Source organism: Gouania willdenowi, chromosome 5 (genome assembly GCF_900634775.1).
Source record: "Gouania willdenowi chromosome 5, fGouWil2.1, whole genome shotgun sequence".
NCBI classification, from domain to species: Eukaryota; Metazoa; Chordata; class Actinopteri; order Blenniiformes; family Gobiesocidae; genus Gouania; species Gouania willdenowi.
The window spans coordinates 20,457,091-20,472,199 of record NC_041048.1 but is presented as its reverse complement, the minus strand read 5'-3'; the positions used below and the strand labels follow the sequence as shown (position 1 = coordinate 20,472,199).

Below are 15,109 nucleotides of genomic sequence, written 5' to 3'. Positions count from 1 at the left end.
AGGTCATTGTTCTTGACAAAGGTGTATCTCAGAGTGTGTTTTCACCTTGTGTGTATCTTGTTCTTTAGGTGGATCTTCATCCTTCTGGGAAAGTGATGATGGCCGTGCAGTATTTTCTTGAAGGTGCTGATGCAGGTGAGAATTACATTAGATATTCGTTCTCCACTTTCTTTATGTTGTGCCCTGTTGGCTACAAACATGTACTGTATACCGATCAATCATATTGTCAGTTATAATGGTAAATTCATCAAAGACATACATATCTTGTATGTTGTGTTTGACGATTAATTACTGGTCTGTGTTGCTCTTTATTTGAAAGAGTGTCAGCAGCCTACGAAGGAGGAAGAGGTTCCCACTCTCAACCGTAGACGAGGCGCCATCAAACAGGCCAAGATTCACTTCATTAAGAACCACGAGTTTATTGCCACATTCTTCAGACAGCCCACCTTCTGCTCCGTGTGCAGAGAGTTTGTCTGGTTAGTTTATTCTACTTTTCCTTCAAGTTCCCTTTGTAGCAGCAGAACTATTACCGTATTTTCCGTGGTACTTATTTCATTTAAAATTGAGGAAGCGACTTAGATGGCGAAACAACTTGTGAAAATGTGGTTTCCACTATCTAGTGAGTAACAGTTTGAATTGTGAGTCTCTTTAAAACGTGAAACACATTGTGCGACAGTGAAAGCATACGGTATTAACTTTTGGAAATAATGTCTGATTGCACTCTGCAGCAGAATGGAAATGCAGACCGGTTTATCAGATAAAGTAAAGCTAACAAACAATTGGCATAGCAAGCTAGCAGCATAACAATTACAGTAAAAAAAACATTGTATGAAACGCTTTAAATGGAGAGATATTTAGTTATTGAACATAAGGATGGGTTTTTGGTTGTTTGTAGAAAAATGTATTCTGGACCCAGGCATGCTCTGATGGGTTGAGTCATTTGATGATTGGCAGCATTTTCAGTCAGTAGTGCAGCTCTTAAGAAAATAGGCATGTTTTTGGCTAAAAAAGGAGTCAATCAGCATATCACCGAGCCAGTTTGAAGCAGTCGTAGCATACTGACATGCTAACTTATAGCCCAGAGGGACTTATTTGTAGAATTATCCAAACAAAATTTTTTGGAAAGTGACTGATGTACCAGTGCAACAAATATGCTACTGACACAGCTGTAATTGGGAATTACCACAGACTACCTGGTTAGATTGATACATCATTTGCTCAAAACCCATTTATCTGCTTCCTTATGTAATCGCTCACTGGAGAAAAATGAGGCCTTCTGGTCTGGGAAGGTTCTTAGTCATCCTGGTTTTGTTCAATCTGGTATCTTAGTTGAGTCAACTGGACTTGAGTTTTGCTCGAAGACTTTTCGCCTCTCATTCAAAAGGCTTCTCTCTATAAACTGACAAGTTGGAACTCTGAGTTTATGCTGTCAAGTTGTGGAGTTTATCTTGATTAAGCTATTTTGTGGCCCATTAGGTTAATAAAGGGTCCCATGGTGTTGATTGACTGCAGTAGACTGGTGCTAAATTGTTTGGAGAGTGAACAAATCATGGGATTATAGATCTGAGAAAGGTTGTCTCACCACCCCTCCAAGGACAAAGATTCAGACTTAAATATGGCAGTGTACCTATTCAATGCAGTCCAATGCTGAAAGGAACAACCTGGCCAATCACAGGAGAGCCCACACCTCAGGTGAGGAGTCAGCAGTTCAGCTACATCTGAAGGTAGCAGAGCATTGTTATCTTTAGGAGGAGAGGTATCTTGATAAAACAGGAAGGGCTCATCTTTCAACAGAGGAGGGAGGATGAGATACAACCTCTCCAATATCTATAATCTCTTCACTCTACAATTCAGCACCAATATACCTGAGTCAACCGATACAAGATAATAGACCACAAAATGTGTAAATCAAGGCTATGGTATCATTCATAAACTCTAGACGCGGCAGTTTATAATTGATGAAGCCTCATGGATAATAGTTAAAATGAACCTCAACTAAAATACTTAAATCATTGAGCTTACTTGCACCATTTAAGTATTACTTTTGTGTTTTTTTGTGAAAATGTTTCCGGACATTTGACAATGATCCAAATGTTTTTGTGAGTCAAATCCAACACTTCAAAATAGTATAGGACACAATGCTTCTATGATAATAAAATAGATTATAGAACTCTTTTGATTTGCTGACTAAAGTCCTTTTTAAGGTTTTTGATGATCACAGATTGTGACATTGCTGGAGCTTGTGTGCTTTAAAAAAATAAATTAAGCAGGAAATTCTAACTAATGTTATTGTTTAGCCTAATGTGAGCCTTTCTCTTTCAGGGGACTCAACAAACAGGGATACAAATGCAGACGTAAGTGTTTGATTACTTCACCTTTGTGTCAGTCTTGAATGAGCTGCCCAGTTTAAAGTTGCTATATGTATATTCCACTTTTCTGGTTAATAAAATAGAAAAAAAAGGTTTTTACACTTGACTCAACCTTCTGTTTATCTCTATGTGCTTTTTATAGAATGTAATGCAGCCATCCACAAGAAATGCATAGAAAAAATCATCGGCAGATGCACTGGCACTGCTGCCAACAGTCGGGATACTGTGGTACGTAGCATCCGATTCTTCAGTACATTTTGTTCTCTCTCTGTGTTTGCACGCCATATGGCAGCAGGTCTGTTTGACCGGGATAATCTGGATTTCGTTTTTGTTATTGAGGGTCTGTTTTAAGCACTGTAATTATTTATTTCTAATGAATGTGGCAGGATCTTGAAAAATGAAAATTAATTTATTTTAAAGCAATCTTTGTCACAGCAGAGGCTATTGAGCTACAAGTTGATAAATATGATAAAAGTTCTAGTGACTGATCACAGAGGTGTGGATGTGATGTGCCAGTGTGTGTTCACTTCATGGATACACAATAGATTGTATTTGAATATAAATTAAAGTTAAGTGGGATCTAAATAAACAGAAGACAAAGGACACGGAGAGAAAAAAACATTTAGTTTCACAAGGTAGTGAGGAGTTACAGGAAACTGGTAAAGGTTTATTTGATGCTCTAAACAAATTCCTGTCTTTTCAGTTTCAGAAAGAACGCTTTAAAATTGACATGCCGCACCGATTCAAGACCCACAATTATATGAGCCCCACTTTCTGTGACCACTGTGGGAGTCTGCTGTGGGGCCTGGTCAAACAAGGCCTCAAATGTGAAGGTAATGCTATATAACAGCTACTCACGCTTTGAACATGAACGTGGGTTATATTTTTGTGTGTGCTTTAATGGATTTGATTTGTTTTTTTGGCAGATTGTGGAATGAATGTCCATCACAAATGTCAGGGTAAAGTAGCCAACCTATGTGGCATCAACCAGAAACTACTAGCAGAAGCTTTGACACAAATCGGCCAGGTAAGTGTCCTGAGGAGCCTGTAGTCATTCAATGCAAAGTGTAACTTATAACAATTGCAAAGAGAATAGAGGAATTTTATCATTTCTCTAGGTGTAAATAATGCAGCCGACTAGTCTGTAGTAATAAATAAAAAGCTATTGCAGAAAATTTGGAGAATTGTTCATAAAAGTACTTTAAATGTGTTTTTTTATTTAAATTGTATTGAATGTGCATGTCTTTTGTTTATTGTTGGTAGATGAAACAGGGTTAATGTTGTGAACATGACTAGGACAGGTATTTTTCAATGAAAAGTTAAAATTGAGTGTAGCCGACCTTAATCCTTAGTTCTGCTGTGTTTTAAAAGGTTCAAACATTAAAGTCAAAGTGCAAGTAGCAGAAAATCAACAAGGTCTTTTTTTTTTTTTCAACAGAATTTCATGAACACAATTTTTAAACTGCCAAAATTTGGAGAAATCATTAAAATGACTACAAAAACAAGAGTAGTCATCGAATCTAGTGATGGGAATCACTTTTAATTAGTGCAGTAGGTCAGAGAAATGATCACAAAACCAGGCACTGTCAGAAGGGGATTATCTTTACAAGTAGTTGTACAGGATTTCAGGTTACCTCATGTTATCTGAAATTGCACAGCAGACTGAATTAAGAGGGACAGAGTTGGTCAAATCTAGCATTTTAAAAAGCCTGCACACACAGATGATCAAAGCTTCCTACTTTAGGTTTTTAATCAAATACTACTGCAAGCACTGGTTTAACAGGTCTGCCCTAGTTTAACCCCTGATCCAATGTATTAGAATAACTGAATGTATCACATCCCAAAAGTACTATCAAAGCAAATCCTACATGTTCATTACATTTACACTTGGCAATATTTTGCTAAGAAAAATTTTGGTTTACAAATCTTCCAAAATCTTTGTTGTTGTGACACTCTGCTTTCTATTCTAGTGCCTGTTTTTCCGTTTCACTTTATGACGCAATAATTATCATAAACTGCATTTTAGTGCAGGGATTGTTCTGCTGTCAGTGTCCCAACGTGTGTGTCTCCTATACAGCTGTGAGACTATTAGCTTATTATTGTTTAGGAGGGTGTAATCTGCTTTGCTCCAGCAACACCTGTGATCCATTATAGGAGAAAATACTGGGCAAGTTCCCTTTAGTTGCACGCAGCTTGGATTAGCTCAGTGATTAAACTATAAATATAAAGTTTTATTTACAGAGCAATGCTTTATGCAAACAAATCCAACTCAAACCACATCTCATATTTAAAACATCTCTCAATGTTTACACATACCTGCTAAATTAAACTTCTTTCCCTTCTGTTACTTCATGTTTTAAAAGCAATGCTGAAATATATCTTTGCCTTAGTGACTAAGGGCTCCATTCATGGGAAGTTGATTTAATTCGATAGGTTTAGGGTTTAAACCAGATTATTTTCCTCAAACTTTTCGTATCATCACCCACTTGGACTTAGTTTAGTAAAACTGCTGTCTGTTTTTTTCCCTGATAATAACTCGAGAGCTTCAAGATTAAAAGCAAATAAAATATTCTTTGCTGGAGAGGCAAACTCTCCAAAGTCGTCTTGTTTTGTTTAATTTAATTTAATTTCTTTCCTCTCAGAGACCGTCCACCCGCCGTTCAGATCCAAACCTGCCAAATCTGACCGACATCGGAATATATGATGAAGTGAACAAGCTCGCGGGACTAGAGATCAACGGTCAGTGAGCTATTTCTCTCTTCTGCATATACTACAAGTACTACCGTCATTTCCGGGCTATAAAACGCGCTGTTTTATTGGCTGCATTACAATAATTTAGCATTTTTTTGGGAAAAATCCACACAAATGCTGCAGCCTAAGATAGGCCGCACTCTATTGGCTGATGAGGGTGCCCTTCAGACAACTCGGCCAATCAGAACGGGCAGGTAGGCGAGCTGCTGTACTCAAGTTTGGTTTCACGGAAATGTCCGTGTTTCAACTGATAAGTTTCTTTTACTACATGAAGTCACCTCCTCACTGCCCCACGTCTACATATCAGTCCATTTACAGCTTTTTATGGTGACTTTTTTTTTTTCTTTGTCTGCACATGCTGTCAAAGGTCAACACTACAAGAAGTCCAATCTTTTTAAGACCGCAATGCATGTTTTGTTATTGCAAATAAATAAATGAATTTAGGAGATAGGCTCAAGGTAGGATATGGAAAGGGTGGGGAAGAGTTGTTTATTTTAAAGTGAGAGTGAGATGTGAAGTTGTAGTTGTGCTTATTGTGTTGTGTAATCAAGCCAGTCTGGTGACAAGTGTGAAGCTTAGCTATAATGGTGGTGGCTGAGGACAGAGGGAAGGAGTGAGTGGTAATACCTAAAACAGGTATTTGGGATCAACGTGTCTAAGGTTAAGCCCAGTATCAGTTTTATCCCACAGCCCAAGGCATGACAGTTCATCGTAGACCAATGTATGTGTAAGAACCGCTACTACAAACCCAAGCGCTGCCCCAGACTCGGAGATGCAGCCAGACCAGCAGAAAGAGCTTGGGCCAGGGAGCCCCAGGCCAGCCCCCACGGGCGAGCAGCACCCCAGACGCCCCCAAGATCCCAAGCCGAGATGCGGCCAACGCCCCCCACATACACACTCGAGAAAGCCCCAAGGAGCCGACGACCCAGTGCACCCCACCACCGACCCCAACCTCAAGCCCCCCTGCACAAAGTGCTCCGCCTGAGACCCTAGCAGAGGAGCCAAGGCCCACGCCCAGCAGACTGCCAGGGCTGCGCAGAACGGGCAGCCGGCGGGCCCAGAGCCAGCAGGGACCAGACCCCAGACCAGAAGGACCTGGAATAGAAGCAGCATCGGGAGGAGCCTACCCAGGGATGATGACCACATCTCCGGCCGCCTAGGGCACCAAGGGGACACTGGAAGTCGCCCGCCGGCCCCCAGGCGCTCTGATCGACCGCCCCAGATCACCTTCTATCAAGTTACACCTTAGTTATTGCCAGGCTGACACCGCCCGGAGAGACCCCGCAAAGAAAGCCCCCAGCAACACCCCCCATGCCCGTTAATGCCTACCCACACCATCCTGATGTATTTGTATTCTACACGGTGGCCCAACCATCAACAGAGGGGCTGGGCCCCGACCCGACAGGCCCAAATGTGGTGACTTTTTACTGGAACCAGACTGATACACTGCTTCGTTTGCTCTTCTTACCGTGAACTACTGCAGAGCGATCACAGCAAGTTGGACTGAGTCAGAATACGGACGCGACCGCTTCTGAACAAACCTAATGCGGTGATTTAACAACTTTATGCTGTTTATCTTTCTATTACAAACTGGCTGACTTTTACTTCATCCACGCTGCTGCCGCTGTAGCGCTCTTTCTCTCTGACATTTCTCCATGTCGTTGCTATGACGATGCAGTGTGCATCATGACAAAATGAGTGATCAAAATGATTCAGTGCAAGCAAGAACAATTTAATGTTAACAATTTCATTGTTCCACCTGGTCTAATGTGACGGAGCTCAGTTTTGTGGTGGAATGAAGCTTATAAAACCAGGAAAAATCCACAATTTAGCCACGTCATTGTTTAAGCCGCAGGGTTCAAAGCGTGAGAAAAAAGTAGCGGCTTATTGTCTGGAAATGATGGTACATGTAACTCTAGTAGTGAATTATTACAAGTAAATGCAGGAAAATATTATTTGGTCTCATTTGTTTCATAGACGGGACTCCCTATGGCAGACTGTGGGAAGGGTCCAGTCCACGACCATCAACTCGACTCCCCCACCTGACCCGAATCAACGTGGACAACTTTGTCTTCCACAAAGTCTTAGGAAAAGGCAGCTTTGGCAAGGTGGCCATCATTTGACTATACTCACTTTAGTGAAGCTTTTGTCAACCGTTAATCCTGCCTACGTTTCTCCTTCCCTCAGGTTCTCCTGGCTGAGCTGAAGGGCCGTGGAGAGTACTTTGCTGTGAAGGCTTTGAAGAAAGATGTAGTGCTGATGGACGATGACGTGGAGTGCACCATGATTGAGAAGCGAGTCCTAGCCCTGGCCTGGGAAAACCCTTTCCTCACACACCTGTACTCTACTTTTCAGACCAAGGTAGCCCTCAGTTATTGCCCATAACTATAGTTGTCTTTACCACAGTGATACAAGTGAAATCTCACTTACAGGAGCATCTTTTCTTTGTGATGGAATATCTGAATGGAGGCGACCTGATGTTTCACATTCAGGAGAAAGGGCGATTTGAGCTCTACAGAGCCTCGTGAGTAATACACACAGCCATGATAATAGAACAACATTCATGTAGTTGAGGGTTTAATCCATGCTGTGTAACTTTTTCCATTTCAGGAGGCAACTGTCATTCTGCATAATTTTGTTTTGAGAACATTTTACACTTAAAGGTCCCATATCATGCTATTTTTCATCCATCTCCATTTGTTCTAAGAAACCCCAAAAAACATAGTATTTCAGGTTTATTTTTCCAAACTTGCCTGTTTTCCAGAGTTTTAACCTCTGAAAAGTCACTTTCTGAGCAATTCTACAAACAGGCTGATTTGCGGCCTACTAATGCATATTCATGGGTGGCCGTGTCTATAGATGAGATACTGACTTCCCTGCATGTCTCGCTCTGTTACGAGGGGGATCAGTAATCACCAAAGCTAATTTATTTTTGCCATATACACACAGTTGTGATATATTAGAGTAAAAAACATGGTTATTTAAGCTGCTGTTGAGTGTGAGTCCGTCTCCCCTCCCCACATGGTGACGTAGGGCCAGAGGACGGCCCGCCCTTCTCCCACCCACTCCGTAGCGGAGCTCATGCTGCTTTATAAACGCGAGATAGAGCGTGGGGGCGGGGCGTTCGCCGGTACATAGCGGTACTCTGACAATAAGCTTTTTCAACGATCCATCATGTCGAGAGACTGTGGAAGCACTACGCGAAGGATGCTGACATGCTCACCTTCGTGGGCGTGTCTGTTTACATGTCAATCACGGCAGAGAGCTTCCTGGAGTGGGAACGCATCATCAAATTGGAGTGAGGTGTTTGGGCTAACTAAAGATTGAGGGAATCAATGAAAAAAACACTTTGGGCATGTGTATGAGGCTCTAATAGCACTTTTATGATGTTTAAAGCACAGAAAAGTCAATTAAGTGTAAGAAAACCCCTAACTCTCATTGTATAAAAACTCCCTGACTGGCTTCTCATCAAGTTTCGGAGCATTTTGCCAGCTTTTGATAAAGCTATCACATGCCCCTCCTCACTGCTTTATTTAGTCATTTTTTAGTCTTTTAGGGTGTTTGTTTTTTCTAACTTTGCTTGCGCTGCTGCCTGTCAGTCAGCTCTACGAAATCATTGCAACTTCTCCAGGATCGCTGTTTTTAATCGAATTACAATTTGCTTCTAGATTTCAGTTACGTGTTCACACAGGGCAAAATAAAAAAGTCTTCCCAGGTTTAAACCACTCTTGCATTCATCGATGTGAACATACATTTAGTGTATGACAAAAGAAAAGGACTGTTTACAATTGCATTTATGAAGTCATATCATGAAATATTTCAAACACTGCTTTGTGTGCTTTTGCCTTTATGGATCTTGTAGTTTAGTCAGTGGCGTCTCTCCACACACCCGACCTGTAAATGAACTCATTCATCACTTAAACACACCAACCTGATCCTGTTGTGACACCTAATACCTTATCCTCTAACTTTATTCTCACTAAACAAGGTGGAACATAAGCACATTTAGATAGTTTCCATGTTTTATCAAGAGCTAAGTATAAAGCATAATAATTATTACTACTACAACAAGCTACTGCATTCAATGCAGGACTGCACTTAAACCTGAACCCTCCAGCTTTCCATTATCTCTCCCTGCGAAGACCTTTTGCTGTCTCAGCTTTTTTTTCCCTATTGTTTACTTGGATCAGGTGTCCTTTTACATAATACTCCTGCACAAAGACATTCTGTATTTCACTTTAGATTCTTTGAGAAAAAACCAATGTGTGCAGGCAAGAAGAGAACGACAGGAAATGAGCAATAAATCTCTAAATAAAAGAAAATTTCTTTTTTTCAATTTTAAGTTTCAAATTAAGCTAAAAACTGAAGATGATTTAAAATCAAGGTTTGAAAACGTCATTTTGATTAAAATAGGTACTGTACATACTCAAAGGAAGTACCAGTATCCCCAAGTAAAAAAAAAAAAACATTATAATCCTAATCATTAATCATATTAACATTTTTAACTCAGTTTCTGGATTTAATATTTGAATGGTTTTCCTCCTTCCCAAATGCCTCTTATTCTGCAGTTGTTATTACTTATCCCTACCAATGTTATTTTTTACATTAGTTTGTAATTAATGAGATTAGAAAGTTTTTTTTTTTTTTTGCCATGTATCTTTGCACATACAGGGGATTTACCAAAACACCAAGTTTTGGTTTGACAAATAAAAATGATCAAAAACATTAGGCAGTAAAAATGATGAATTATATTCATGGTGAAAAGACATTGAGATGGAGGGATGAGTTCATGGTGGGACTGCCTGTTGTAGAGGTTCAGCTGTGATCTTACCCACATACCTTAGGTTCCTGGAGATGTAAGGATGGCGATGCTTTCCGTCTTCGCAATGGGAAAGTTCATTATCATCACAGTTCATCATTATTAATCTGCATAATGAAAACATCTTCAATATTTTGAGTTTGTAGCAATTGCCACCTATTTCTTTGTAATGCTGACCTGCACAATATAAGTGTGTTGGATGACACATGCACGCTCAAACAATTAGAGCAAACCAGTGCTAATGATCATTAGTTTCACATGCACATTAAAAACGCCAATTTTTAAGTGACGCTTTGCAAGGAACATATCCATGCAGATGGAATGCAGCCTTCAAAGCGCTCTGCTAAACATTAATGCTCTCTGCAACATTAACACTCAGCTCTCAGGATGGAGCCGTGCCTGCATCAGCACCAGGTGATGGCTATCTGCAGTCATTCAGGTCTCAAGCTGCATTTTCCTCCTGGGAATCACAAGAATGTGATGATCACTGTCTTTACCAGCGTTATCCATCTGTTGCTGCAAAAATTATTCACACCGCATTTCATTGGACTTACAGTCGTATTGTTTACTTCTGAAATGCTGTCCTCCAACAGAACACTGTTTACTCGCAGCAGATAACGATCTCCATCAGTTCTGCCACCAAAAAAGTTCAGAAAAATACCTCTAAAGTGTTCTATTTTTTATTTTTTTGTAATGCATTAAACAGTACTAATGTTGTAATGCTAGTATTTAATAATTCACAATCAAATTTAAGCAAAGTCTGAGCTGCACTTAAAGGTGACCCTTAAAGCTGAGAGGTCTGCTAATATAAAGGTACAGAAAACACTCCTAATATATGTGGACATTGGTGAATTTAGACCTAGATATCCATATGGATACTGATCTGTGTTATGAAAGACATGTTTATGTAACAATAAGAAGATCCTGGGGAGCCACTGGATGAGAGTGAGGGCTTCTGTGTGCTACACCTCACACACACGTCAAGGGAAACTTGTCGGCAATGCCCTAATGTCACGGCTCACTGCTGCTCTTGGGTTTCACATTATCAATGTTATTCACCTGTGTCCTACTGTATACAAATGTCCCTCTCAATAATTCAGGACTACATCAGTCTCCTGGGACACCAAAGTTACTCTGTGAACTCTATAGTGAAATAATTGCAGTATGTTTCATTTCTTTGTGCTTCTCATTAAATGATTGTTGCTAAAATGCCCTTTGTCTTCCCAGGTTTTACTCTGCTGAAATCATTTGTGGCCTTCAGTTCTTGCATTCGAAAGGGATCATCTACAGGTCAGGAAAGAGACGGGAGACGCAACACTGAACACATAGACATAATGTTTTCAAAATCATAGATTTAGTTGTTTTATTCACTTATGAACTCGACTTGAAGGTACTACAATATCTTTCACGTTTAGACACATTTTACAAGGTTCTCAAACATTTCTTCATAACTTGTGTACAAAGAATATTCAGAAAATTGTTTTTAAAAAATGTGGTTAAGGGAACACTAATGAATTGATATTTTTTAATTAAAGTAAATTAGTATGGATCCCTGGGCCCTCCAACTCACCCCACCCCTAATGTATCATCTGTGCTAAATTAACTAATGTACTGTAAGTATAGATCAGGGTTTAAAGTTTTCTGTTTCTACAACGGATTTCCGTCAATTAAAGAATTTGAAGGAAAATTTCCGTCAGTTCATACACAAAATTTTTTTTAAAATAATGTAAAGACGTGACTCGAGCCACATCAAAGGTTCATCAGCCTTTAATGGAAGTCGTTACAACCCGACGACTGTAGGCCGTAGTCAGCGCCAAAATAAACAATATAGACACAAACGGAACGGTGTTACTCTGACATTTACCTCGCTCAACACCCGTGGGAACAGAATGTTCCCCACTTACGGTCACCCTTCCCCAGCCTTCCAGCCAATCAACACGCAGAACACATGTAAACTACAACTAATATTGGCAGAAAAAGCTGCATGTAACAATGATGCCTTCATGGCCATGGGAAACCACAACATCTATTAACCATTGAATAAACTACATGTGGAACATAACTCATGATATAGGACCCAGTCCGTTACAATATATATGTATAATGATTATAATAAATGATGCCTCTTCTTAATGTTACCAGTCATCTAAAGAAGCCTGAGCTGAGCCACAGAAAATTGTTTTGCGCTCCCACACAGAGAAAAGATCGGACAAATTTGGTCAAATGCGCTAAGACAAATATAATATGTAGTGGGTGCCTCGTGTATGGAGCTTTTGAAGAGCATAATAATAGGAAAAGAAAGACTGTGGGATGAGTGAAAAGAGCAGCCGGGAACAAGCTGGTCGACTAAAGATATGCTATTTAACACTAAACAAAACACACATTTTTACCTGGCTTATTAGGCCACTAAAACATTAAAGGTAATAACTGTGATGCGCGAGCCATGTTCGGAACCGAACCAAACTTAGCAGGCTTCCACATGCCCATATTAATCTATGGTTAGCTGAATGTGTGAATACAATTTATAAATTATGTATTATAATGTTTAATATTGTAAATTATAACTGAGCATATAGTAATGGTAGTGTGAGATGGTGAAAATACACAGCGAAGAACAGAATATATGTATCGGCTTGACTTGGTCTAATATTAATGTGTTAGTGACTAACAATTGATCCATATCACAGACATGTACTGTACATATATATATATATATATATATTAACTAGCCATTATATGACACCAGGGATGTGGACCAGGCAGGTATTACAGTATGAATTCTCACTTTAAAAAACTACATTTATGAGGTACACCATTCATTAACCAGGTCCATATGATTATTTTTATTTAGCTGTTATATTATTTAAATTTACAAATTTGAAGGATTGCATGATGGACAGGTCATTCATTTGCATATTTTCTTTGTGTGGTCTTGCTCCTTTTTTCTGCATGTGTATAATTATCATTATTAGTGTTGTTGTTTTTTAATACACCGCTCTTTGCCGTTCATACTATACTAATTATATTATACTTTATTAAACCGTTGGTGTTGAATAAATATTTTCATAAGTGAAACAGCACTGATCAGCCGATTCATGTTTACAAAATGTGTCTATAACCTGAGTCACTGTTCAAACGTCAGGCAAAACCTGGAATTTTCAGCTCGTGTGCAGCATTAGCTTTAGCAGCATTAGCTTTAGCAGCATTGGCTTTAGCAGCTAACTCTGTATTTCTGCCTTGGAGACTGATGCCACGTTTGAGAAAAAAAAATCTTTTAATAAATCAACGCTCCAACGGTAAAAATAATCAAAATCTCTGTCAGACTCACTTCCTTCACCGTCAGCTGTGGCGAGTTTATCCCTCTTGACCTTTGACCTAATGCAGAAGAACCGAACCATAGTGTGAAAAGGCTTATTGTTTGTCATTTCAGTGTAAATAAGCCACACCAAAATACACGGGTTTCCTTTTATAGCTTCGACTTTAATGTGTGGGGAAAAAAACCCTCACACATGTCTCGCATACATTTTCCAGTTACATTTCTTCATTTTGCACTGACATTTTTCCTTAAAAACAGACCTATAAAGCGGACTTGTTATGATAGAATAAGAAAATGTCAATATAACATCAATACATGAATTACATGAGAATTATTTTGGCTGAAAAAATTTCAGTCATTTATTTTTTTTGTTGCTTTAAACCCTGGTAGAGATACAGTAGTTTAGATGTTTGATTTAAAAAAAAAAAAAAAAAAAAAAAATCAACCTGTAATGGCAAGGCAAGGCAAATTTATTTGTATAGCGCGTTTCATACACAAGGCAACTCAATGTGCTTTACATGATAAAACATTCAATTGTTTAAAATCAATGAGAACATTTAAAAACATCAGTAAAATCAATTAAAATCATCAGTAAAATCAATTAAAATCATCAACAAACACATTACATCAACAACATGACCAAAAATCTCTCAATCATACGCAGTAGAGAAAAAAAGTGCCTTTAACTTTGATTTAAAAATGCTCACATTAGATGCTGACTTCAGCTCTGCTGGCAGTTTTTTCCACTTCTTTGCAGCATAACAACTAAAAGCAGCATCACCATGTTTACTGTGAGCTCTGGGCTCCACTATCTGACCTGTGTCCATAGATCTGAGTGACCTGCTGGGTTCATACCTGACTAACATCTCACTGATGTATTCTGGACCAAACCCATTCACAGATTTATACACCAGCAGCAGAACTTTAAAGTCTATTCTGAGGCTGACTGGGAGCCAGTGTAAAGACTTTAAAACTGGACTAATGTGCTCTGACCTCTTTGTTCTGGTTAAGACCCGAGCTGCAGCGTTCTGAACCAGCTGTAGCTGTTTGATGCTCTTTTGGGGGATTCCTGTCAGAAGACCATTACAATAGTCCAGTCTGCTGGAGATAAAAGCATGGACCAGTTTCTCCTGATCTTTCTGAGCCATTAAACCTTTCACTCTGGAGATGTTCTTTAGGTGGTAGAAGCTGTTTTTGTGATAGATTTGATCTGACTGCTGTATGTAAGATCTGAGTCAATCAGAACACCAATGTTTTTGACTTGGTCTTTAGCTTTTAAAGATCGAGACTCAAGATAATTGCTGACAGCTGTCCTCTTTTCCTTGTTACCAAAGACAATCACCTCCATCTTGTCATGGTTTAGTTGAAGGAAGTTTTCACTCATCCAGCAGTTTACTTTTTCTAAGCAGTCACACAACACCTCAATGGGACCATAGTCATCTGGGTTCAGTGATAGATATAGTTGTGTGTCATCTGCGTAGCTCTGATAATCAACCTTACAGTTCTGTAAAATTTGTCCTAAAGGAAGCATATAAAGGCTAAACAGAAGAGGTCCAAGAACAGATCCCTGAGGAACCCCACAGGACATTGGTAATCTGTCAGATTCAAAGTTTCCAATGCTTACAAAATAGCTTCGCTCCTCCAAGTAGGACTTAAACCATTGCATTACTTTTCCATTTAGTCCAACCCATGTTTGCAATCTGTGCAACAAAATTGTATGATCTACAGTGTCAAATGCAGCACTTAGATCCAATAGAATGAGAACAGATACTTTTCCGGAATCAGTGTTCAACCTTATGTCATTGATCACTTTGATAAGAGCAGTTTCAGTGCTGTTTTTACTCGTAGAACAAA

At 39.3% G+C, this 15,109-nt stretch overlaps 1 protein-coding gene across 1 annotated transcript in view; it reads left to right on the top strand.

The window, feature by feature from the left end:
- The window catches only part of prkcda (protein kinase C, delta a), a 29,853-nt gene that overhangs the window by 8,610 nt on the left and 6,134 nt on the right, over positions 1 to 15,109 (top strand). Inside the window, exons 4-14 of the mRNA XM_028445782.1 lie at positions 69 to 135; positions 320 to 476; positions 2,323 to 2,354; positions 2,512 to 2,597; positions 3,073 to 3,202; positions 3,296 to 3,396; positions 5,012 to 5,108; positions 7,098 to 7,228; positions 7,308 to 7,481; positions 7,553 to 7,644; positions 11,167 to 11,229. Coding sequence (XP_028301583.1) covers positions 69 to 135; positions 320 to 476; positions 2,323 to 2,354; positions 2,512 to 2,597; positions 3,073 to 3,202; positions 3,296 to 3,396; positions 5,012 to 5,108; positions 7,098 to 7,228; positions 7,308 to 7,481; positions 7,553 to 7,644; positions 11,167 to 11,229 — 1,130 coding nt within the window. The remainder of the gene's footprint in view (positions 1 to 68; positions 136 to 319; positions 477 to 2,322; positions 2,355 to 2,511; positions 2,598 to 3,072; positions 3,203 to 3,295; positions 3,397 to 5,011; positions 5,109 to 7,097; positions 7,229 to 7,307; positions 7,482 to 7,552; positions 7,645 to 11,166; positions 11,230 to 15,109) is intronic.